Source organism: Anopheles cruzii, chromosome X (genome assembly GCF_943734635.1).
Source record: "Anopheles cruzii chromosome X, idAnoCruzAS_RS32_06, whole genome shotgun sequence".
NCBI classification, from domain to species: Eukaryota; Metazoa; Arthropoda; class Insecta; order Diptera; family Culicidae; genus Anopheles; species Anopheles cruzii.
In genome coordinates, this window is record NC_069143.1 from 5,790,711 (window position 1) to 5,816,818 (window position 26,108).

The window sequence follows — 26,108 nt, forward strand, 5'->3', positions numbered from 1 at the left end:
TTTCGCTTCCCTGCACAGATGGTCCGGTACTGATGGACGGTAGTGGCGAGTGTACTGCTGGGTGTGGACTCAGCCTAACCGGAAGCCTCCTCGATGGCTCAACTGGAAACCCCACGCACCACCACCACACCGGTGCGCATATTGTAGGCATTCTCCAGACTGGGGGTGGCTCCGGCAGTGCTGGATCGTATAGCGGTCTACAGTCAGCGCTGTTGCATCTGGATCAGGAGGACATAAGCAGCAGTAGCTTTAGTTCTGCCAGCCGGGCATCGCTTGACATGGCCCAGCCCTCATCATCGCCACCAGCTACTTTATTCGACGAAAATTTCCTCCACTTCCACGGCGACTCAAACGGATCCTTATAATACATCTCCTACCAGGTCGGTCCCAGAACCGGCATTCTAAGCACGACTTCTACAAACAAACCAACGATTGGGCAGCAAGCAGCCATACCGGAATCGCCAACAATGGCTGGTGGCTCCCGACACTATTACCAACAAATGATTATACCGCCCATCGTTCGATCGAAACCGCAGGAGTATGAAGAAAAGCGCAGGTGTATAGAACCACCGGAGACAGCTTCCAAACATACGCCAGACCATGGTTGTATACCGCCGGCCCTGCTTATTTTCACCAACGACGACTGGCTGGTCACGGTAGTAAGTTTACGGTTGTACCAGTGGATTGCGGGCATTACGAAAAGTTGTAAGCGCCGAATGGAGTACAGCTAGTTAACGGTAACGAATGATAGCCAGAGGATTAAGGAAAGGGCAAAACAGGTGATAGGGTTCTGTTTGTTTAAATTTCTACTTGGTTTTCTTGTATACCTGTTTTGTTTCATTCATTTATTCATTATAATATCGTAAATTAATCCATCAAATCATAGGTGGAGTATGGGATTGCGAATCGATACCTTGTGCCTGAAACCTCGACATCATCTATCCTACATACAAAAATGACATTACGTAGCAACAATAGGGGTATAACGGTGCTGAATACCGCCTACAAGATCTTCTCCTTCGTTCTGCAGGAACGATTAGTCCCGTACGTTTATGAGATAGTTGGTAACTATCAGGGAGAATTTCGAAAAGCAAAATCTACCATTGATCAGATTTTCGCCATGCGGAAGATCCTTGAAAAAAAAGGTTTAGTTTTGTAAGAGCACTTACCTCTTCATCGATTTTAAGAACGTATATGACAGCATAACCAGAGAAAAATTGTATGAGACCATGACTAGTTTCGGAATACCAGCCAAACTATCTAGACTTGTGAAAGTGACCATAACCTACGTCGCAGCCTAGGTTAAGGGTCGTTGACAAGCTCTCTAATCCCTTTGCTACCACCAAGGGATTGCGCCAAGGGGACGAGGCAGTTTGCCTGCTCTTCAACATGGCACTGGAGCAAGCCATCCGAGGCTCTGGAGTGGCGACCTCAGGGACCGTCTATTTCAAGTCCAGTTAGATCCAGCCCTATGCCGATGACCACGACCTACACAATATAGGTCGAAGGCTCTCCGATGCAGCTTAGGCTTGCATAGGGGCTGAGCAAGCTATGGACAATCTCGATCTGCAGATAGACGAGAACGAGACCAAAATCATGGTGGCAGTATCAGCATCCCTACGGCAGCAAGCATACGTGGAGTCAACGTACGACCGCAAACGGTGGTTAGTGTCTCTTCATTGCAGGTCAGGACCGTTCAGCGGTTGTAGTTGCTCGATAACCATATAAGTAAGTAATATCGTACATTCAGAAGATTCTCTCTAAAGGACTAAATTTTTTCAAATGTGTGGAATGTCAATGTGAACGGAACGGAACGATTGCTTGTGAAGGAGAAACAAGGAAATATCACCAATACCCGTATCCTAAAATTACTTACGTAAATATGAAATGTGTAAAAGCTATACATGGATTTGCATATATACGTATGCTACGTATCGCGAACCGATTCATATCAGTATATGAAAATGTCCTTACACGGGTTAAAATGCAGTTTGAAAACAAGAAAAAAATAACTTCCACCACGTCAGAGCAAACTAGAGAATGTTCTTTATTGTATAACAATAATTATCAGTGATTTACACGTATGCGGCACTGCCCGTCCTTAGAAACTTAGAGATAAACGGAATACTCCATTTCGCAGTTCCGTCTAACCCGGAGTGCACCGGAGGATTGGTTGATTGATTGCCTGTGATACAACGTTAGGACCGAAGGGCGCTGACAAGGCAAAGCAAAGGCAATCGCAATCTAGGCCAAAGAAAAACACAACATTCTTGCTTAGCAAATGTAACAAGAAAACATTGACGAATGAAAGGACTCGTCTGTACCAAAACAAGGTACTCACGAGGTTTGGTACGCACGTGGGACATATGATGGGAGAAAGACTGCTACTCTTGACAATAACCAATATCTTACACCTCCATAGGGACGATTTTCCATTACTTTGTAGTAGCTTCATTCCTTTGTTCCAATAAATGTAAAACCATTTTAAGCAGTCTTCCAAAGCTTTGTATTTTTTCCACAAATTTAGTGTTCAGTCGCACGGCAGCAGCTCATAATAAATTATTCCTTTCAAGTCCCACCGTATACCTAGTAAAATCATCCTGGCCGTTAGTCTTGGTTTGGCCACCGGTTGATCTGCTTCACCATGATTACACCATCGTTTTCACACTATATTGTCGTATGTATCCTATTCCTCATCCCCAGTACCCATCCGTTTAAGAAATGGGTTGATTTCGTTCCCTTTGACCAAAACTTCGCAGATGGAAATGTAATCCATCACTTTTTGAGTTGATTGGTGTGGCACCCAAACATCGAGCTTCCTTGTGAATCCAGCTTTGCGCAAATGGCTTAAGACTGTTTGATTACTAACATGTCGATAAACTTTGATAACTTCTGTGGTTTTATCGACATTTTCGACGTCGGCTCTGCCTGTGTGAGGTGTGAAAACTGTAAAATGTATCGAATTTTCTTTTTTTTGACTTCCATTGTTACCACCCTGTAACTCACAAACGAATGAAACAAACAATAAACAGTGAAAGCATTTATTTAAGTGTGGAGTGTCAGCTTTAAAACCAGCATAAACATGAAGCTATACGATCGATACTTTACGAGACATCGATCACTGAAGCCTACCGAACTACCGAGAATAAAGGATTTCTTTTTCCCCAACCTTATATTTGAACACAATATTTGTTTCGCAGGCGGGATATAACACATCGTTCAATAAGTCCCGAGACTAACTATGAAAACAACATTTTATCGGCAAAATTCTTTATTATTCATCAACATAATCTTCTTAAAGTGTAATACAACCATTCCACACTTCTCTATTTTTTCAATTTCATGTTTGTAGCACGATTTGTTTTTTGACTCAAAATGAGCCTCAATAGCAGCGATCACCTCCTCATTCGAGCCATATCTTTTTCCCTGGAGCATCTTTTTGAGATCCGTAAAGAGCCAGTAGTCCCTGGGGGCCAGATCCGGCGAGTACGGAGGATGAGGAAACAGTTGGAAGCCTAATTCGTTGAATTTATCATCGTTTTGATTGAATTGTGCCATGGTAGCTTTTGTTCCAATATGCGCAAACGCGGCACCCATTTGAAAAAAACCTTTTTCATAGCCAATTTTTGGTGCAAAATAGTAAATGCACTACCAGTTGATTGTTCATCATCTTAGCTATCTCGTGCACTTTCATTTTGCGGTCATCCATCACGATTTTCAATACTTACTTGATGTTTTCGGGAGTTACTGCCTCATTTGGCCGACCCGAACGTTCCGCAGCATTTGTGTCAGCACGACCGCGTTTGAAGTTGAATTCCACCGACAAATGGTTGGTTTCGACGGAGTAGAGTCCGGATAATGTTTTTCAGGCCATTGCTGAGCTTCAACAGTGTTTTTTTCCCATTAGAAAACAATGTTTTATCAACACACGAAACTCGCTTTGGTCCATTTTTTCAGGATTGCAAAAGTAGCGTCACTTTAAGCACTATAGCTTTCTTGGTTATGCTTCGAATTACATCAAATTTTGACACACCTCATCTGAAGGTTGGTACTTCCGAACGTCGGTATATAAATGGCATTATTAGCGCCATTTCTATGCTAGTCTCGGGACTTATTGAACGATGTGTTATTTTCAATGTTGATTCGCATGCGGGGTTACTGGAATGTTACGGCAGCTTGAATCGATAGCTATCAATTTAACTTTCATCATAATCCTTTATTGGACATCACTGATTTGTTTTGTCATCTGACCAAGGATTTTCACTCAAAACAAAGCACGTTTTAGTTTGCAACTTACGTTTGAGGAAGATTGAACATGTCGAGTTTTGTGCCTGAAAAGCACGAAAAAGCACCGTTTAAAGAAAGCTGTTACAAAATCGCTTCGAATTACAATGCTGTCGAAGCTTGCGAAGCATATCGAAGCGTGAGTATGAGTTCAAAATATAAAAAAATGGAGATTTTGATGTGACGGACAGGACAATGAGGACAAGAAAAGTTCGAGAACACTGAACTGCAAAATCTCTTGAACGAAGATGAGACTTGCGGTAAAGTTGAATGTGACTTAAGAAGCCTTCTCCCTAAATTTGAAAACCGCGGGAAAGGTCCAGAACATCGGAAAATGAGTTCCACATGAAGTGAACGAAACACAGCAAAGAAAGAAAGTCATTTCTCCATCGGAATTCGACATGCGTTGTAAGGTGGAATCATGTTGTGAATCTTAAGCGTTAAAGATCTCGGGTACGTCCAGGACCCCTCCATCAACCAACCTATTCGTCGATATGCAACGCTACCGACTGTTCAGTGCTTGGCAGTTGAGCTGTCAGTGTAGCGTACGGAATACGCGGACAATCGTTACGGAAAAGGCTTGCATTTAGTAAGTGCTTATCTGCTTGATGTCCAGTTTACTCGGTTTACTTAATAAAATACACATTACAATAACTCAACTACGAGTTTACTAGCTACGATAAGGTCACAACAACAATAACTTACAACGAGAATACAACAAGTGCACTAATAAAATATTCTGAGTTTCGGTGTTATTTTGACATGTAAATAATATAGTCCCTTTTTGATTGTTTGTTTATTTTATTTTTCTTCGTTTTTGTTAGGTTGAGAGCGACAGATATTTTGAATTCTAGAGTTTCTTTTATGTTGGATGACGTGGTTGCGTTGCATTATTTTTCTTTCATTAGTATGTTTTGGGACCATTTCCATCCATCCATTTCCAAAGAACTATTTATACATCGCTCACGCTCACTCTCAACTCAACGCCAAACGACTGGAAAGGTTTCTGGTAGAGGAATCGCAGGAAAATAATATGCTTTAAACACATGCATTTAAAATCATCCTTTTCATGGATTTGTGAGCGTGTTTCTATTGCTTGTGTGGCTTCCGTAAATGATGTTTAGTAACTTTGCGTTAATGTTCATTATTAGGTTGTTGGTTTTCTATACATATCTTTATAATATTTTTTATTTGTCCTCTATGTCATTCGTTTGCAGAAACTCCCACCCTTGCGAAGAAGACCGTTACTCTCTTGCGCTGACATCAACACTTTACGCCATCGGATGTGTTTTTTTTGGAAAAATATACTCTGTTCATGTTCTGCACCACATTACTCATTCTTAAGTACACGCCCATCTATTTAATTCTTTGAGCATTGTCGCAATTTACCTTCCGCCTTAACCGCTTCATCCACTTTCAGTCGCCATTGACTTCCTATATTTTTTCGCCTATCGATAAGTGATTGAAACTAAGATGTGAGTCCGTTTATGTGTTAGTTGCTTGTCAGCCTCTCTGAAGACAGTGGTACAGCAACTGCTCTAAAGATAGACGAATTGATAGCCGAGCCCTGAACACCAGCCTCGTTAAAAATAAACTGCTCGTTAAGAATAAAAAACAAATGCCAAATGTAGTACATACGTACGCCACCCTTGCTCGGTGTGTTGTACGCGCGCTGTCATTTGGCGGAGCGCGAATTTTTCATGTAGAGCTGATCTTGTCAGCTATCGGCATGTGCCAGTAGTGTTCGCGATGGTGAAAGCCTTTTGTAGTAGGCGTGCGTTTTGGAAACTTATATTGTAATAGGTAGGCCTAAGATGAGTGATCATTTTGGTACCTATAGACAATAGGGGTGCTTCGGTTCTGCGCTCTCTATTCGTCGGCGCGCTTTTCGTTTGGACGGGTGTGCTTTCAAATTCCAAACGCGTGTTTCCAATCCAAATTTGAACAATAAAATACAGGTCAATCGGCTCAAAACTCAAAAGTGGCCTTTAAAATTGGACTTGACTTGATGATGTCTTGAATTGCTTTTTAACGAGGCTGAAGGGCACACATTCCTTACATGGCAGCAGTTTATCACGGTGTTAGAGCGTTAACACACTGGTGTTTTCAGTTTTTCCCTCATCGCTCAACCATCTGACTAGTAGTGTGGCCTAACGGTCATTGAACACACAGACCTAGCTTCTCAATTTCTCTCTCTCTCTCTTCTGGCCTTTTATTTTCCGCTCATGATTATTTCGTTATCACAATCTAAATGTTGTTAATTTTGATTAATTATCGTATAGGCAACGACGATACACCGCTCTGGTTTCCGTCTTTGGTTTTTCGTCTCGCACGTCACGTCTCTAATGGCGTATATATTTGGCATTCTTCGTACAGTCGCAAATCGCACTGTTGGCGGCATGTCCGTAACACATTCGCCCCATCCACACAGTTTGTGCAAACATTGTCATGCACACATTCACGAAAATAGTGGCTAAACTTCAACGATAAGGATATTCATAATTTGTATGTTTTTATTTAGTGTCGCATTTCTCTCTTTTCCATGCCTAGGCTTATCATTTGAGTTTTTCATATTGCATTGAGTGCGAGATTTTGGTTTTTCCCGTGTGGTACGCCTCATCCCCATTACACATACACTAATCCAACAGTGCACAGAAGTTAACAAGAGAATTTGTATGTGTGTGTGTGTGTGTGTGTCAGCGTTATTGTCACAGAACTGAACCCACTTATTCTTCCTCCTAATCCACTGACTGATTTCCCCCGTCCCCTTTTCATTCATCGTAGCTTGAGCCTTTGTAGTAAACAAATTGAAAACTAATTCATCACATTCCTTTTTAAGTCTCAGCAATCTGTGTTTGGGTCGTTTGGCTCGTTTTCAGCACCGAGAGCCTGCCGACCTGGTGGGTGCCACAGCCGACAACTCCATTAAAATCATGGCGAACCAACAATCCGTGTTTTGACCTCACTTCACGAAAAGAATAGTTATCATTGGGGGTTACCCAGTCTCCCTTTAACTTTCATGCTTGTTCTCTTCCACTCCCTGTGGTAAAACACCTGTTGACCCCGTCTCTATCTCTCACACACACGCACACACTGCCTCTGCTTCTATTACTCTCTATTCCTCTATCGCTTCTTAGGCACTTCTTTTATATTATATTAGATGCAACCAAGTGCCTCACTTTTCCCCTTTTTTGCGCGTGCACTAGTCCATCATTGGGCACAACTTTCAATTCTTACAGCTGACGACACTTTTCTCTTGTAAGTTATAAGTAGTTTTACGTAAACGTTGTTGCAAAGCTAAAGAAACGTATTATATGTTCAACTGCTGATCATGCCAAATTCTTGCGTCCAAATATGGCAAAAACCGGAGAACACTCGAAACTCAAAATAATGAGTATAGTACATGAAAATGAAAGAACTAACATGTGCATTGAAAGGTGTGTATGACCGCAGAGGGAATACATTCCGTAATGGACCCATTCATATATCCTGCGAATGAATCTTTGTAGCAGGAGAGCAAAGAATAAACGGCAGGTAAGAAATGGAAGCGAATCACGAGCGAATCTCCGTCCATCTGTCCAAGAAAATTGTTATGCCTCAAGAGTTTATGTTTGGTTGCCTCCGCCTGCGCAAATTACAAGAGTAGGTCTTTGTGCTCCACCAAAACTTGGTTTAAGTTTTCTTTTTTTATTATACTTTGGGCAAATCGGTCGTTCGAAACACAACCACTAGCCGCTGTTGCGTGGGAAACCTCTTGAGTGACCTAACTTTGTCGAGTCTTGTTCCTTCTATTCTCAAATCACATTCAGTTTCAGCGTGGCTTTCTGGTCCATCAACTCTCCGTCTATCACATCGCACCCTACCGTGTCATATCGTCATACTTAAAGCCACTTCCTCTACACGGTACGAAATCAAAACAAGCTACTCTTCATCACCTAAGTAGATATTACTAGCTCTTCTTCTTACTCATACTCATAGGTATTAGTTTGCTATTATTTTACTCTCACTGTCCCTCTCTTCGGTGCAGGACGCGAACCGCGTTGCACTTTTCTTCACTGGTTTTGTCTACTTCTTGAGTTTTGCATATCATAATGTGTTAAATACTTAAACCGACAAAGTAGTATAGTGTCTAATAATATTAAAGACTATCCTTAATCTAGGATGAAATGAAAACGCAATGATAATTTTTCGTATCTTTTCCGCACGAAACCAAATTCCTATACTTCCGTTCATATTATATTCATTAGCTCTTCTATCTGATGATATGCGTTTGTCTATAGCGAACGGGAGCATGCGAAAAGGATTGCAGGGCGTAAAAGATTTCAAACTAATGATCCTCACTTACTAGTACACGTAATGTGTCGGAAAAGACTTAAGCCAAGGAAGCTCAATAATCGCCAATCTTAATCGTGAATCGCGCGTTGAAGCCATACAATTGGTTCACAGGCTCCTCTTTGTTCCTGTAGATCTCTCACGTTCGCCCATCTCGACCTCTGTTCATTCCACTCTCGCGATATTCTATTGTTTCAGAATTAGACCAATGTATTGCAACCACTTTCAACTCTTGCAAATTGTAATCGCTACAAGAAGGGGGAGCGTGATGGTTGATTGGTTGAGCCCTTTTTGCTCGCAATTTAGCGATGGCGATGGCTTAGGCTCAAAGAACCAAGTAGACGATAATGAAGACGATGAAAAATCATTGGGAAACTACTGATAGTAATGATCATAAACATGACCCCTTCTCAATAAAATTCCCCTCACATTTACCCAGCGTTTCGTTCGTCGGGAGGTCCGGCATATACACTTTAACAGAGAGGCAAACGCCATTTTCCAATCTACTTTCACAAAACATCACGAAAGCCGCATGGCACCAACGATTACAATCGGTTGGGTGTGTTTGGATGAAGTGTTTCTTGTAATGCTTTAAGCGTGAGTGATACGAAAATGGAAGAAAAAAAGTAAAATGAATAATTATCGTGAATTAGCGAAAATAGTGAGTACTACAGAAGCAAACGCTATGGTTGATGTGCAGAAAAAGGTATGGGGACTGCACACGTTCTGTTTTTGCTTTTGGTACGGCCTACTCAAGCTTCAGTCCTATTATTTTTTCCTCATTCTCTGTATCCCTGCTCTATTTCTTCATCTCTGGTTTTCTTTTCATTTTATCTCCCTCTTTATCTTTCGTTCTTAGCACTGGGTACTTGTAGGTATCAGGCTAGCGTCAGAAAGAAAAAGAAGAGAAAATGGTAACGTTGGAATTGGTGATTGAAGTATCGTGGATGGATGCTATCTCTATGGTTAATAAAAACTCACAGTATCACAACGCAGCAACCAGATCCGATCCGAGTAACAAGCGAACCTCGTCCTCCCGAAAAAGGAGCCTCCAAGATCGCACAAAGAACTCAAATGCTGGATGCATCGTGAATCAGATCGTTGAGCACACCTCCGCCAACGCTGCTCGTTGTCAGTTCCGTGTGCAATAGACTGTAACTCTGATCGAGCTCGTCGTCCGGTTCCTCGCCGTACGGGGAGCCGATGGCGCGCAAAAACAGGAAAGCGACCATCAGGAAGCTTGAACCTAGCAGATCCCCCAGCGCCGTTAGGTACGGGATGGCCGAGTTGTCTGGATCCATCTTCCACTTCCACATCAGATGGATGATCACGTGTGCGACGTATAGAAGGATCATAATCTTGAAGAAGAAAAGGCTCAGAGTCAGTCAGGTTCTTCGGCAGTGCGATTTGGTGAGCAACAGGAAGTTGCAGACTGCTGCCTACCTGCAGTGTGCTAACGAACAGATAGGACAACACAAACGGTGCCCCGATGGTCGAGCGCTGCATGTGGATGTAGTCAGCCGCGAAGATGAACAGCACCTGGCCAGGAATTGACATGAGGATCAGAATCCGCGACGTCTTAGCATAGGGCACTGCAAGAGAGAAAGATATGGGGCATGCAACAGAGTGCCGCGAGCGATGAGTACAGACGAAATGCAAATAACAGGACAACTGAATCATTCTCTCGACAACGCACCTCCCTTGAACAGAGCCTTCCACGGGAGCTCGACAATGTTGATGTGCGGCGGAATGATACCGAGGATCGAGCTCTGATGCAGCATGGTTGAAATTTTGCTGGCCTGCACCGACACTAGATTGCCGCCGATGCCGTTAATGATGGGTTGAAAAACTACGAATCCGTTGAAGATGCCAACCGCCGTGTCCAGGACCAAGCCACCCATACTAAAAGAAAACAAGAGGCATGAGAAAAGCTCACAGCACAAATGGGGTTGGGGACCCAGTGGAATCGCGTTTGGTACTTACCCGCTAATAAAGAGGGCAGACAGCACGGGTACCCAGCCAGATGTTAATACGGAGCGCGTGTACTTGTTTCTAAGCACTATCAGCACCCAGAACGGGAGCAGCATAAAGTAACAGGACACCACCACGAACGTAACCCACAGGTGCGTTACTGGGAAACGATATAAGCGAAAAACGAGACCGTACAATATTGAGCAAAGAGTGCAAACGATCAAGAGCAGGCGACTTACCTATATTATCGTACAGCAACGACGCGATGAAGGACAGCAGCGTTATCGAAACCACGTCACCGATGGAAGCCGCTAGCGGCGTCGCTAGATTGTCCGGGTTCATTTTATACCTATTCGACAGTAAAATCACAGCCACGAGCACGAAGTCTGTTGGACGGAAGAAAAGTTGGTCACAACGCACCGGTGTGTATCGTAGGGGTCTACCTCTAGTGTTGTACGTACCGAGAACGAAGCACGAAGTGGTCGCCGTAAACATGCTCGACGCCGTCAGCAGCATAGCATGGTCGAAGACAAACTCGCCGCTCATGATCGAACCGACGGTGGTCGCGAAGATAGACACAATGAACGCCGCCACGATCGCTTGCACCTGTACCAACGCTATGTTGCCGAGGACCATGTGGATGATTTCACGCGGGCTGTTCATATTGCCGAGGTTGGCCTGAGTCGAGAGACGTGACGCCAGGCACATGTCAAGGTTTCCTTTTAGTCCGAGCAGGGCAGGCACCAAAATAAACAGCTCCGTGACGTGCACGAACACCTTCCAGTGCTGTTCAGGAACAGCGAGTTCAGAACGAAAAAACAAATGACAATGAGTGACCTCTTAATAACATATCTCTAGGGTTGTGTCCTTGCACAGGTGTTATTTCACGTGTTAGCCCGAAATCGATTACGATGTGGGAACCTACGGTTTACAAACGAGTTAGGAACCTACTATAGGTTGGCATCGATCTTCAACTAGATCAACTCTTATGTCGAATGTGTTTGTTAGTTAAAATGGTTGCCAAATAATAATAATCTTCCAATAAAAAGGTCGGTAGTTTTTGGATCGGTTAGAGCGCGGTCAAGTAGAGAAAACAGTTAAATATGAAATAAAACATTGCAACGGTTGAAAACGAAACGAGATTAGTGAAAACACATGCACGCTGAACAAAGCAAGTGTTACTCTCGCAAAAAGCGCAAACCCGGTTTCGGTTATTTCAGAAAACAAATACAACAACGGCCATTCGGTCGTCTCCTACCGAAGTCAGGAAGGTGATGAAAGCAAAACTTCCCCCAATAGAACTGCACCCCTGCAAATATCGAAGGCAGAAAGATGTATAGTTTGGCAGTTGTTGTCAACGTGAAACTAGAAGTAGTTTGTTTGTGGTTCGTGTCGTCGTGCGAGAAGTGTGCTTCCCGGGGAAACGGCACGAGGTGCTGCGGGGTCACAACTCGGGCATCAACAGCGCATGGAGCGCTGAGACGAAAAGGGGATTCACGTGGCTTTCCGATAGTGCGGTGTGCTGATGTCTGGAATTTGCCTTGTTCGTTATTCAACCACTTCAGATATCATCAACCAACGCGCGCGCGAAAGGGCTACTCAGGAACGGGGCTACGCGTAAGGAAAGGACAGATTGAACACCTATCGCATTAAGATGATTTGGCGACTAATCAGCCCGGTGCACTACGCGCTACCCTCCGGCTTCAGTCTATTGAACCCATAGGGCAGCATAACAACCGGATAGGTCGCTTCTTACTTCCCATGCCCACACGCACACATTCACACTCACGGGGATAAAGCCAGGTTCATCAAACCAGGGCCGCTCGATGTTTTTATCAGTCGAGTGAATCCCGGTGGACATAAGAAGGTGGGTTTTAGTACACCCTCCTCCCAACTCCACTACATTGGCCGCCAAAGTACGGATTGTTTGGCGCGCCCCGACTGACAGATAACAACATAAGGTGTTTCAACAAGTGGCAACAAATAACCGGAGGTCGCCTTCTACTTGACACCGTTGACGCCGCTGCGCTACAGAGCTGCTATCGGGAGGAGTTCAGACAGACAGAAGAGGGCGGGAGAGGACGCTCTTACCTCGACACGGCCCAGAATGATGCCGGCCCCGATCGTGCCAATACCGGCGATGAAAAACGGGATGGCGATCTGGATTGTCGTTTGCCACCATTTCTCCTGCCGCACGCCTCGTTGCTCGTCGACGGTTCCGGCGCTCGGGTGGTTGGGATCACCACCACCTCCGACCGCAGCATCTCGTCCTGTCGCGTCACCATCGCCATCGCCACCGGCACTGTCCAGCTGCGCCAACCCCCGGGCCTGCGCCCGCTTCGCCACGGCCATCGCGTCATCACCCTCGCCGACATCCAGACCAGCCAGGCTGCCGGTCCCGGTACTGCTGATACCGCCCCGGTGGTCCGTCTCCGACGATGCGATCGACGTCGTGATGATCGAGCTTAGCGAACCGCTCGTCGATAGTGGATGATTCGCAGACTTATCCGCTCCATCACCTGCAGGTCCGTGCGGTTGATCCGGGGAGGAAAAGAACATTTCATCTCAAATCAGTCAGCGAAAATACATACAACCCCCGTCGCCGCAGTGCAGTTTTATTTATGTACTACGGTTTATGTATTGTATTTATGCATTGTATTTATGTACTACGCGTGCCCCAGTTAGGCTGCTGATTGTGGCATTTATCTAGAGGATCGACACCGACCATGGAAAAACCTGAACCAAGGCATCAAGAGAAGCGGGAGAAAGGGAGCGGGGGCTTACAGTGAGACAGAGAGAGAGTGATAGAGAAGGGAGGGGTGGGAGGACGCAATAGAGGCGATGGTAGCTAAATTACTGAAAGATCGAACGAATCTTCATTATCATCATCGCCATTACTAATTTGATGGCCCCCATCGGGCCGAGAACTGTTGTCTGGCGTTGGCACATCGCCTTTATACATGGTTGGATCATTTTGGATAGAGAACCCCCCCTGGGTTGCGTATTATCCTGATTATCACGTCCTTGGCTTGTCTTTATTTTCCTACGTTTAGACTCTATTATCTCTCTTTCTCTCTCTCTCTCTCTCTCTCGCTGTTGTTTCCTTTCTGTATTTCTTTTTTCTATTTCTCATTTATTTCTATTTTTTATTATTTGCCATTGTTATCCAACGATTTTGGTTTATTTTAAAATTTTATACAAAAATAATCAATTATAAAACAGCACAACATCAAAAACGTGTCGAACGAAAAACAATATTGAACCAATGGTGAAACAAAGCAGTAATGGCTATGCACAGGATGTCACATCGTAACACACAAGTAAGAACAGCAAAACAGAAGCGCAACAAAACAACAAACAATTAGAAAGAAAGAAAGAGTAACAGAAAAAAAGAGTAACCAGTAACCATGCACACACAGCGTTGTGTTCATTTTTTGTGTACACATCATCACCGCCTCCGCCGGCGTGAAGTGACAGTTTGGGTAGGGTTTTTTTTCCTGTAATATCGCTGGCATGTTGTGTGTCAGTAGCAGGGCAGTAAAAAATAGAAAAACAGGCAACAGGTGGGGTTGGAGCAGCTAAATGAGCACGACATCGCATTATGGTCGCGTGATGTCGCGTAGTACACCGCAATTAAAAAAGGAGGCTGGGGTGTCGTAGCGAGCGTGGTCTGTATCTCCCCCCACCCCCCGGGGGGTGTCGATCATGCTGCGCGCCCGCCACCACCACAAATCACATCCCCCCATCTAGTTTTGCTAATCCTCTGATGGAGACGTCACGTGGCAGATACAGAACAAACGGACAAACGCAGAAATTATCTCTTTTGATGCGGGAGTGGGCGGAAAGACCCGATGATTACCCGAAAGAGAAGATTCATGGCAGGGTGTCAGTATCGGACAGCATCGCTACCCAATTAGGAAACCAAATCAGGTTGAAAGAAGACAGAGATGCGCGTGGTCTTTGAGGTGGACAGCAATTCCCAGAGCCTGCCTAGCTGCCAAGTATATCAGAGCATTTGCAGCCATTTGCTTTTCAAATTTCTTTAACAGAAGACCAGACACACCAAAAGGGTGCATCCGAAAGTGCATATTGCTCCCCTCGCCACTCTCTTTGTGGGCCCCTTTTCTGGTCTATTGTTCGTCGGTGTACTAACGAAAGACAGAAAACTGAACTAGATTAGCATCACGCTTCCCGGCAATCTAAACTGCTTAATCGTCCGGCCGGCCGGACGGACGCGAGGGAGAGTTAGTAACGGCGGCGAGACCTATTAAGTTGGCCCACACTACACTAATTGACGGTACGGACGAAGCCAAACGAAGGGCACTCGCCGCTGTTGCGGGAAGGTGGGGGAAAATTAATGATAGTAAAAATAGCAATAAGCACAGCGTGATAGAAACCGCGGAAAGTATCTCTCACGCAAATCACCACCGCCACTCCTGACCCCCCCGTGAGCCAGTCAGCAGCAACCCCTGTTTTCCACGCCTTTCGCTGGGTGACCCAGCGCGATCATCATCCCATCCAACCACTTCTCTCACGCTACATAATAGATGGCGCTAGTAGTAGAGGTAGGTAGAGAAAAGAACAATTGGGTACGCACAGCTGGCCTACTGGTGCCGCGCTCGAATCAATGTCAAGGGGTGCGTCGTTGTTGGAACGCGCAGCAGACTACTGTATGGCTACGCTATAAACGAAAACCACAGGAAACTGAGGAAAACAGCAACAGTTTTGACCGGTACACCTCGGACGGCCACGGAGCGCTACGCCGGCGTAGTCTGGACACATAGGGTTAGCGCAGCTTGGCGCCACTTTTTTAAGGTCACTCGGCACAGCACTGGAGGACCTGGTGGAGCTACGCAGACGCCAGCTGGAGAACGCGGCCAAAGCATAGTGGCAGTACTGTGCCACTGCGAACGAGATCAACTCTTGGTTTGAACGAGAAGATCGGGCGACGTCCGATTCAACGAGCAACGCCTGGTACCCCAGGAGATGTGGGAAGAAAGGCCGGTAAAGCGGCTCGAGCATCGCACCGTTACAGGGAGAAAGAGCTGCTGCCTTATATCGCTTCGAGGGGCCGAAACATGTAGGTGGCCAAGGGCGATGTGATAATTCTGCAGGAAAAAAACAAAGCCGACTGGCGTGGAACATGCAGTGCAATCCTGCAGAGGACATCCAGGAGGGCTTCCCCTGCCGGCAAAGTACGTACGAAGGATCGAGAATCAGGAAGCCAAATATTGGTGCGGTCAATCGGTCTAGAACCCCACAACCACAGCGCACTCACAATTCGCCCTCTTTTTTTGTTTCGCAGCTAGGATCTGATTCGAAAAAATAGCTGTTTTTGTACAGTGCAATTGGGCCCGCAAGCATAACAATTAAGCCATCAAGAACCCATCAAGAACAATGACACTATCACCACCATTCGCGGTACGGACTAAAAAGTATGGTATTCCTTCGCAGTCACTGTAGTGGTGTTATAGAGAATCAGCTGGCAATAACCCAGCTATGAGCTGGACAAAACCGCACAAGAGCCAGCATAAATAGAGACCGAGCGAGTTTAGGACTGGAAGGAACACACAACAGCATACGGTGATGACCGGTGGTGATCACAAGCTACAAACCAGCAAGAGTTACAGTAAGGATCGGAAACCTCCAAATATTGAAAAACCATGTAAAACCGACTGCCCCAAACTGACACGGCACCAAATCAACGAAACTAGGAAAGAGAATGACGAAAACCCTTTAAGAGGCCCACGGAAAAGGAAAACCAGCCGAAATAGATGCAGAGAGTAACGAAAGACTGGATCGAAAAAGAAAAACAGAGAGATAGACAGAAAGAGAGAGAAAGAGGAAGAGAGTAGAATGAAACGAAAGAGAGAGAAAGAGAGTAGAATGAAAGAGATAGAACGAAAGAGAGAAAGAGCGGAAAAGAAGAAAAGAGCTTACATAAGGAGGAGCAAAAGGAAGAAAGGACTCACCGTTGCCACCGTAAATTGTGAACGGACGGTAGCTGTCGTCGTCGACGCGGTAGAATTCAGGCGCAGTGCCCCGCACCTCGACTTGCAGGGTGGTGGTCCCGGCACAGTGCTCAACATCGCCACCGCCAGCCGGCGCGTACTCTAGGCGCGACGTCGGCAGGCCAAAGGGATTCGGGACGCCCGCACATACAGGCCCTGCCGGGACTGTGTGGCCCTGTGTCTCGAGGCGCACTGCGTCCAGCGTGGCGAACGGGATGATGCTGGCCCGACGCTCCCCAACGCCACCGCCACCGCCGTCATCATCCTGCACGTTCATCGCAACGACTACCGACGGGGTGACGGGGCTGGTGGCGGCAGGTGGTGGTGCCGTCGAGGACGCCACCAGTTCCAACTGCTTCTCAGTCATTGTTTCTGTTCCGGTGTGTGTGCTGCGCTGATGTTGTGTTGTGTATCCTTGTGTGTGCTTGTGTGTGTGTGTTGTGCTGGGATCGTTTTCTCGTCCTCGTTGCTGCACGAGATCCCGGGGGGAAGTAGCAGCGCTCCAGCTCCGGCGCTTCCTTCTATCACTTGTTATCACCACAACCACAACCACCACCACACGCCACGCCGCACGTCCGCTTTCTGCCGCCTATTGCACTTCCGCTTTTCACAGCTTCTGCTGGCGCTGTTACTACTGCTACTGCGAAGACTGTGGGGAACGGGGGGGATGATTGTGATGAGAGGTATTTGGCTGCAGACACCGAAAGACGCCACCGTGCTTTGCCTACACTAGCGCATCTACTACTGCGCGCGACCGACCACAGGGGGTCCGATTTATCGCCTCCCCCCGCCCCTGCCCCCTTCATAAAACCGAGCTAGCAGAGAACCGCGGGGGGCTACTATAAATCGGGCTCCGGCGAGCTGCGTTTCTTGGAGTCCGCCCCGAATAAAACCCAACTAGGACGCGAAAGAGTGGACAGGGAAGAATAGGCGCAGGTTCAAGACGAACGGCAGACCGGTATGGCCGGTGAAGGGAAGTCCGCAACGGAGGGAAAGCGATCTCCTCGGGGTATCCTCGTGGGGTCGCGGCGGCGTGAGGGAGAATAAGTTGAACTGTTGAAGGTTGATTGTCCGTCCGGAAGGGATTGTCACTAACAAGTGCACTCTTCATGGCGGTAGTTTTTCTAGGAAAGAATCGGCTTTTCTTCGTCCAGGTAAGCCTTGAGACGCACCGCTTCCAAGATCGCGCTTTGTCTGTTTTTCTGTGTAAAGCTGGGCAGGCCCAAAAGCCGGCCAAGCAAGCCGGCTGGGCGAAAAGCAGTCGAATCGCCAAAACACCACAAACACACAATGGACTAACCGATGGTTGTCATCCGCTACCCGGTTGTCAGTCAGTCTTAATTTCCGATTTCCGGCGACACACACACACGGAGGAAGCAAATCACAGGCTCCTCACACGCGGTAGACGCGGCGTCTGCGTCCTGCGTCCAGCGACAACACAACGCAACAACACTTCGCCTTCGCCACTTTTGACGCCATACACGGAGGGAGCGCAGGAAAGTCGTAGGCTCCGGGCACTTGGCTTAGCTTACTACTTAGCGCAACCGCTCAGTCGGCCGTCAGCGCACTGAGTGACTACCCTAGGATAGCAGAATGTTTTATAAACCTGCGTCGTCGTCGTCGTCGTCCGGCGGTCGTATTCCAGCGAGTTCCTCCGAGGTTGCGGAAACAGATATAGCACGAACAAGGGGAGCAGCAACCGCGAAATGAGCACGAGGGAGAGAGAGAGAGAGACAGACAGAGACAGGGTGCCGTACGTGCCTTACACGACGACAGCGAAGTGATGCGGGTGCCGCTCAGCACTGTGCATCAAAAACGCGCAAAAACGCGGCACGTTGCACTACGAGTAGTAGTACGGGCACTGGAGCCCCCCCGGAAAGAGAGAGAGAGAGCGATAGTATAACTCAGGGAAATGAGTTACTACTAGAGTAGCGCACGTTGCGCACAAACGGGCGTGAGTGGCCTGGACCCGCCTAGAAGAGGAAGCGATGGATATTTTTTTTTTTACGGTATGGAATGGTGGAATGGAAACTGGGCCCAGCCTGGGCCTATACACGCATTACTCACGGAAGTCCACAGATCCTTGAGCAGTGAGCGATGCTCTGCGAATATAAAGCGCATCGGCGGGCGGAAGCAGAAACCGTGGAAAACATGGTAGTAATCGGTTAGGCTCGGTTAAATGCTGTGGCTAATTTCACCGCACCGCTTCAATTCTGCATCTATTTCGCCTAATCCACCTCAAATAATGCACCAAAAAACATCTAACATCACATTGGCACAGAAACAGCAAAGCAGAAACAGCAGCGCGCGCCTTGAGCTTGAATGATGCGGGTTATGTATGCGGGGACAACACGGAACACATCAGCACATCCCTGATAACCCTTTGCAGCATTCGCTGTTCAACCACATTCGATTAACTAGCTTTGCATCCAACCCAACATAGATCGCGTAGATTCTCCATTGCAAGCCAACAACTCGGCGTTCGGCGGTTCATTATCGGTTTGAACGGTCTCCAAATGACAATTCCCTTCCAGTGCACCGGGTGCCGGGAACAGTTGGAGCCCAGGAGATGGGATTCCCCGGAAACCCCGGGGTACTTTTTGTCAGCGTCACCAGCTTGCGCCAGCTACTTGGGGCGCTTCGGATTTTGCATTCGGTTTCGGTTCCGTACTTTCCCCCGCCGGTGCCAGGTGAGGCACTCTAACCGAAGGACGGCGGCCCGGCGGAGATGCGCCGTAAATAAAACGGCACTTAAAAAGGCCACTTAATGATTCTCTGGATGGCTTCAGGTGCACGTTTTTGTTTTGGGGGCGATCACCATGGGGACCCCATCGCACACTATCTGGTCTGTGGGAGGAGTTCAAAGTCAAAGGCACTCTCCAATTTGAGATGCCCAGTGCCCCACGTCCTGCTGATGTCCTGAGATGGGTTATCCAACCGTAAAGCACCGAAAAAGACCGGGTGTCGGATGTTCGGCCCCTCCGCGGACGGTTTTGCGAAGGCCGGTGGCCGTGAGTCACACTCCCTCGAGTTACCGCTCGAGGGCTTGTATCCAAGTCTGTTTTGTTGGGCGGAGGTGGTGCCCAGTGGACGCGCAAAGCACGGCCGATAAAATGGATCGTAAATTATCGGCCTCATCGGTGTGCCGGTGGGATAAAAATCGAACCGCGAGACGGCTTAAAGAGGGACGTAACAACACGCAGGAGGAGGCCTAAGGCATTGCGAAGATTAACGAAGGTGTTTTTGTACTTCCCCCCCTAACACCATCGCTGGAAGCCGCCAGTGTGACTCATGCTGCAGGACGTCGTTTCGGACGTACGCACTTGCCTCTTACCATCGGGTCCGGTGCCGGTCACCGGTGTGCCCCGAGGACCCCGTCGGCCCGCCTTCCAGATAGAGATATTTAGAGACAGAATTCACAAAGAGAGTGATAGAGAGAGAAAGAGAAATGGAGAAGAGAAAGAGTAGAGTCCGGAAAAGTCCGGCCAAAGGGCTCCCGCGCGGAGCACCGCGAATTGTGATGGTAGAGCCACGGCCAGCCTTCCGTAGCTTTAACACCTTCCGGGCTTGTTGTGGAAGATGTCGCGGTGAGAAAGAAAGAGAGATACAAACTCCCTTTTGTGCGATGTTGTCAACCCCATGAACCTCACGAGCGGATGCGAACACTCCACTCCTTGTCTGCTACGTTCCCCCGCATCCATTGCATGATCTTTCCGAGGTCGTCGCAGTTGATAAAATTGTCAATTAGTTCGCGTTATCAGGTACCGCGCGGTCGGTGCGCTAATCGTTCATCGGCGGCGCGCGAATAGCACTGCCGATGCACTTTGATGGGTCACCGTTCAGGGACCCAACCGGCTGGGCAACAGCAGGTGCGCATCGTTAGACAGGCATATACCCATCCGCAGTGACCATATCCGAGGGCGTTCTGAAAAGTTTCCGACTTCGACATGGAGAGGGCAGCACTAGTAAAGAAAAACTAGTGAGCTAGGTTTGGCATTCTTCTGACAGTTGTGAAGGAATCACCAAACTTTCAGCCAGTGGATTCTGTGAAACGATCGTTTGGCATGAGTTGATGTCAGTGTTTTTGTGTAAAATCGGACCAAATCGAGTATCAAGCCAAAGAGCAGTTGGATTCTGTATATGGGGTCCATCTGGCCCATCATTAACCACAGTGCACTTTGAGGCAGCTAAACTTAAACGAGCTTGGGATAAGATGAACGGCGTCGACGTCCAAGTCCTGCAACTAACGGCCTCACGTTACCATCAACTTGCTGCAGATTTGTAGAGAGACAATTCTTGATTTGTGCATAACGACAATGCACCGTCACCGTCACTGCACTTGCAATTCGTGATCATATCTCCACAAATTTGATCCATATCGGCCCGCAACTCTATGTACTATGGACACTCTGACACTCTATGGCTGCAAAATACGCTTCCACAGCCGGTTATGGCCTGATCATTTGATGAAAAATGCTTTTCCCGCCGGAATAGTTTTAGGTCTAGAAACAAATGGACGTCGCTAGGGGCTTAATTTGGTAAATACGGTGTAGATAGAAAATATTGCTTACACTGGGCCTAGGGCTTTTACTAAATGCCTCTGCCAGTCACTCGACGATTTTCCAATACGATATGGCAGGCAGAAGTGACAGATTGAAATGAACCTTCACATACGTTCATATGAAGAATGTATAAAAAAACAATAAAATAGGTTACCAGCAGCCTTTTTGTTGTTGCAAGCTCAAAACCTATAAGGACAGTAACAGTTTGCACAGTATGAAGAGACATAGAAAACCCAGTGTGGCTAACAATCAGAAGAAAGATCTGAGCCGGGTAAAATGCTTCATGTGCGGCCACCAGAATGGTCATTATAAAAACCAGTGGACCAATTCCAGCGAACAGAGAGACAAAGCCCTGCCAAAATTCCCGGAAGCCAAAATAGCGTTAGCGCTAAGGGCTGCAGTTGCGGAGAGCAAGGCAATGGAACTTCCGAGCAGGAAATTCTGAGAAACGTGCAGCGCACCGACGGATTGACAGTCACAATTGCCGATAACCGAATGTTAAACGCCGAAACGCATGGGTACAGCCAATTCAAGTTTCGCAGGAAGGCAAATTACGCTGCAAAATGTGTTGTATGTTCCGGATCTTCAAAGGAACCTCATTTCGCTCGATCAGGTATGTCGCTCAGGCTATAGAGTGAAGATAGAAAATAGCATTTGCCGAGTATTCGGAAAGCAAAATGAAGAAATCATCGATGCGACATCAACAGGAGGCATTTTTTTAATTGTAACGATGGATAGTTCCTCGAAGGAAGATATGAGCGAGGTCATCGAGTCAGCGAGGTCGAGGAAGAGGTCATTCATCGATCAGTCGGACGGTCTGAAAGGTGTTAACCAGGAACCATTTGTACAGATTTGTACAGATTGGTACAAGCGACGACCTTACGGAGAAAGATCGAAGGAAGGATGAATCTTCATCGCAAGCGCAATGGACGGAAGCGACTTGGACTACCACGCGCAACATACCGTCTACCATCTTCATTTTTCAACAGTTCTTTCCCGTATTTTTATAAACTGTTGAAAAAAATCTTTGTTTTGCGATCCACTCACATTCTCGCCCATACAGCTCATCTCGCTACAGGTGCCTTCTTTCAGGTGTGACATCTCTTACTCTTTATCGAGTTGTTTAATTTTCATTTCGCTTTTCTTTCTATTCGACACTACGCTACGACTACACGACTTGACCTACCTACGCCACAAAGCAATAGCACTACCGGGTGAAACCCTGCTTTGGAAGGACGAAGTCAATTCGCACAGCCCTACGACTAGACACTGGTCGGACCCAGACGTCCAGAGTGTACCTTTCAGGGCAGCTTTCAGGATCTCATTGTGTGCGTTGGAGTTGGAGGTCGGATTTCAGCCTTCCCAATGCTGCCACTGGTGAGAAATACCACCCACTTTGCCCCTTAGCACTCCTACATACACACGCACACACAAGCAAGTGCCGCTATCCATACCGTAAATGGTCGATCAATCAAACGAACGCAATCTATCAAATTCGTTTAATCTGTGCCCGGCGTTAGCTGGTTGACAAGTTCCACCCCCCTTCTCCCACCACATCTCCGAAATTACTGTCAAGCTCTCGACACAGTCGGTCGGTTTGGGGGTTGGCTCGCTCAATCATTCGCTCTGTGCAGCCGGGATCACATACAAGTATAATTAGCATGTGGTTTCGGGGAGCGGCCGATGCCGTAAACTTATATTTAAATGGTACATGCTGTCTGAAATGGTATCAATTTCCGAATGTTTATAATACATTAAATCGTTTACCGGTGCTTTTGTGTTACAAATATTTAAAAACAAGTCGTCGGGGGAGCTGCACGTATTTCAAAAGCGGGGGCCGAGTGTTTACGCTTCGTGTGCCCCCCCCCCCCCAAAAATAATCGCAGCAAAAGCCACCAACAGATGGGACACCAAGCATCGTTTGTTGAAGTAATAAAATAAAAATTAAAAAAAAAACCCAACAATAAAAAATTCGACAAAAAACTTATAAACTGAAAAAAGTACTAATAGAATGATCAGATGAATGAGTGGCAATAGAAGAATGAACTCTCAACTCGCCAACGAATGCGTTCTGAATCTCACGAACATGAGGAATAATTGACACATTTACATAATTTGCCTATCATCATAATTCCCCATCGCTCACGGCCGAGCGCCTTCGTCCAGCTAACTCGTTAAACCTGCCGTTCTTCACCCACGCCATCTCAAGCGACAACGTGCACTCTCTGCTTCTGGATCACCTATCTGTCGTTTGGATTTCCGCTAGGATGTCTCAAACATTTAATAGTTACACAGGTATTTCACTCATCTCACTTAGCACTCTATTTCAACAACAACAACAACAGATGCATGAGCGTGCAACCAGCAACATCTCACATGGCCCGATACTGAGATGGCGATGGCGTTCAAAGATCTACATTTAGCAATTTGGTACAGAAAGCCAAAAACCCGACAACAATAATTCCCAAAAACCCGAACACAGTTTGCATTTATATGGAAATAGATCAGGAGAACATATTGACAACACAGAGTACAGAGGAAAAGAAAATCTCCAACCCGATTTAGAAAAACAGAAGGAAGATATATAGAAGCCAGCGATGTAGCGAGGGGAAGGAAGCGTGGGAGGGAGGAAGAGAGTGAAGAGAAACAGTGCAGAATAGAAAGAAAAAAACTCTGATCCAAAACAGGCAAAACAGGTGCTAGATTCATAAGGGGCCCGGGGCCTATGACATCCCGCTATCGCCGTGCTCAGCCTTCGCGTGGGAGTTGAAATCGGTGAGAGATCAACAACATGGAGGAAAAAATATAACAAATAACCGTGTCTTCTCCCTTCCACCGCGCTCCTGAGCTTGCGACTAACTCGATGCGGGCGCCCCCTTCTGAAATGTAATCGGACAGAGAAGATCGAACACCCCGGCAGGCAACGTTCATGGAAACGCTCACGAACTTCCTGATCCACAAAACACGAGGACGTTGCATAGGGTACCATGAAAAAAAAAAAACGGCGACAGCAATCGATCGATTCTTGAACGGAAACAGTTGAAAGACACCGGAAGTCGGGGTTGTACTGAATGGCGTTTTGCGATATTTTCTAACCACGCACTCCCACGCATAGTATGTTACATAAGATCCGCGTAGGTAGCAGATAGAACACAAGAAAAATGAAAGAGAGCGAGATAGAGATAGTAAGCGAGATAGAGTGAAAGAGAGAGAGAGAGAGACATGAGGCTGGGTACACAGTGTGGTTGAGGTACACTGTCCACATACATGTATTAACACTTTCTTGACCTATGCCATGCTAAATAATTAGTTTAAGAAATTTTTAGGTATCACGATCATTATCACTATGATATAAATGTATAGACACCTATATTAAGGCATATAATAATATTTTTGGATTTGATGAAGTGGAGGCAGAAGCGGGTAAAATCAGATATTTTTGGGAAAATCCCAAATTCGTAGTGGAAAATCCCTCTGTAGGGTTTTTGATTCTCACCACAAAATATCTAGATCGACCTAAACTAGACCCCACTGGAATCAATCTAAATAGACTATTAAGATAGAAATAAGTTAGAGTTAATAGTAGTTAGTCTAGTATATAAGGGAGATAAATGACAAGCTATTGCAGGTCAAAGTCCCTAAAAGTCATCAAACAACAACCAGTTTACGTCTCTCGGAAAGGCCAGGGCTTCAAACACCCAGGAACCCTGATTGACAACTGGTAGTTGAATGAAATTAAAAGTTAAAAGAGACGAATGCTAGGCTATTGCAGCTCAAAGTCTCTATAATACAAAAGAAAAAAAAACTTTCTTGACCGCCCTGTCATTATTTTACTACAACTTCTAATTTTTTAATGCACATTCGTCCGCCCTTTCACGTCCGCTCTGATCCCGCCCCGGCCTAAGGGGGGCGGTTTGAGCAGTGAGTGAAACCTAGGGCTCAGTGCAGCACAGACAGTCCCGGGCCCAGGTCTGGTAGATGTGTCCCGGGACGAAGCCCGAGCCCAGTACCTATGGTATTTTCATAGCGAAATTGGTCCTGCGAAACCTGCGAGTGGTCCGTAACAAGGGACGGTTGGTGTTGGTTTTTGTCCTAATCGATTGGATTTGATTCAGTGGATTTGACAGGTCAGGTGTGCTTACTTCGTTGCCTCCTCCGGCGATGCATCTTGCCGTTGTTGTCACGGAGCGCCCCGGTTTCTGTCTGGGGTTTCGCTTGAAGGCTGGCTTGGCTGGTTGAGGAACGCCGCTTGGCCCGCTCTCTCCGAGGTCACTACACAGCCGGACAAACCGCGAACTGACACTGAACTGAATGCACCGGTGGCCACTGGCCACTGACAGATTGGAACCCGGTCGGTGAAACCGGGCAAGACCTTGCCTCGCGCCAGTCAGAACCAGTCAGATGTACCAGGGACACAAAACTACGTGCTCGCAGTTGTTGAGGTTGTTAAGCAATGAGCGACGATCAACCGCACACAAGCGGCCGCAAGTGCAGCGGTGTCTCGTCGAATCTGCGCCGGTATAGCGAAAGCGCCGAACTGCTGTACCCGGGGGCGCGTTTCAAAAATAAACCAAAACCAAGAGAAAGAGAAAAAAGGTAGTGGGCACGAAGCGGCGGCGGTGGCTGTGCCTGATATGCTGTCCCAACTGCTAGGAAGACAAAGACCGAAGACCGTGCCGTGTGAAAGAGACATTCGGCGAGGTAGCAAAGGTAAGGGGCTGATGTCACAACTATACACAGGAGCACAGCGCTCTGGACCGCAAGGGTGATGCCTCGCCTCCGAGAAAGAAGGACGTCTGCGTTGGCCGACGTTGGTTGGCATCTTCTCACAGGGTACAGATAAACCCGTATCAGACGCGAACTCGAGATTCCCGATATAAGTTTTTCCCTGGGGCACGCCCGGGGTTCTTGTTTTGGTGTGCGGTACCTGCGGTGCTTCACATTTGAT

The 26,108-nt window shown here is 46.9% G+C and overlaps 1 protein-coding gene across 1 annotated transcript; it reads right to left on the minus strand.

Annotated features, from left to right (window-relative positions):
* Positions 1–4,901: 4,901 nt before the first annotated feature.
* Positions 4,902–25,409, minus strand: LOC128271189 (solute carrier family 41 member 1). Its single transcript, XM_053008635.1, has 9 exons — positions 25,303–25,409; positions 12,679–13,106; positions 11,049–11,373; positions 10,827–10,973; positions 10,600–10,747; positions 10,313–10,518; positions 10,060–10,208; positions 9,598–9,974; positions 4,902–9,499 (listed from the first exon to the last, which is right to left on the minus strand). The coding sequence occupies exons 1-8, from the start codon at positions 25,325–25,327 to the stop codon at positions 9,687–9,689; spliced, it is 1,716 nt and encodes a 571-aa protein (XP_052864595.1). The 5' UTR covers positions 25,328–25,409; the 3' UTR covers positions 4,902–9,499; positions 9,598–9,686.
* Between the last annotated feature and the right edge of the window lie 699 nt (positions 25,410–26,108).

Excerpts from the sequence above, each read along its gene's own strand:
- LOC128271189 (XM_053008635.1), bottom strand. The coding sequence starts at position 25,327 with ATGCATCGCCGGAGGAGGCAACGAA. Across the intron at positions 10,974-11,048 it reads CACTTCGTGCTTCGTTCTCG|ACTTCGTGCTCGTGGCTGTG; the intron begins GTACGTACAACA and ends TCCGTCCAACAG. Across the intron at positions 9,975-10,059 it reads TGTTCGTTAGCACACTGCAG|ATTATGATCCTTCTATACGT; the intron begins GTAGGCAGCAGT and ends TTCTTCTTCAAG.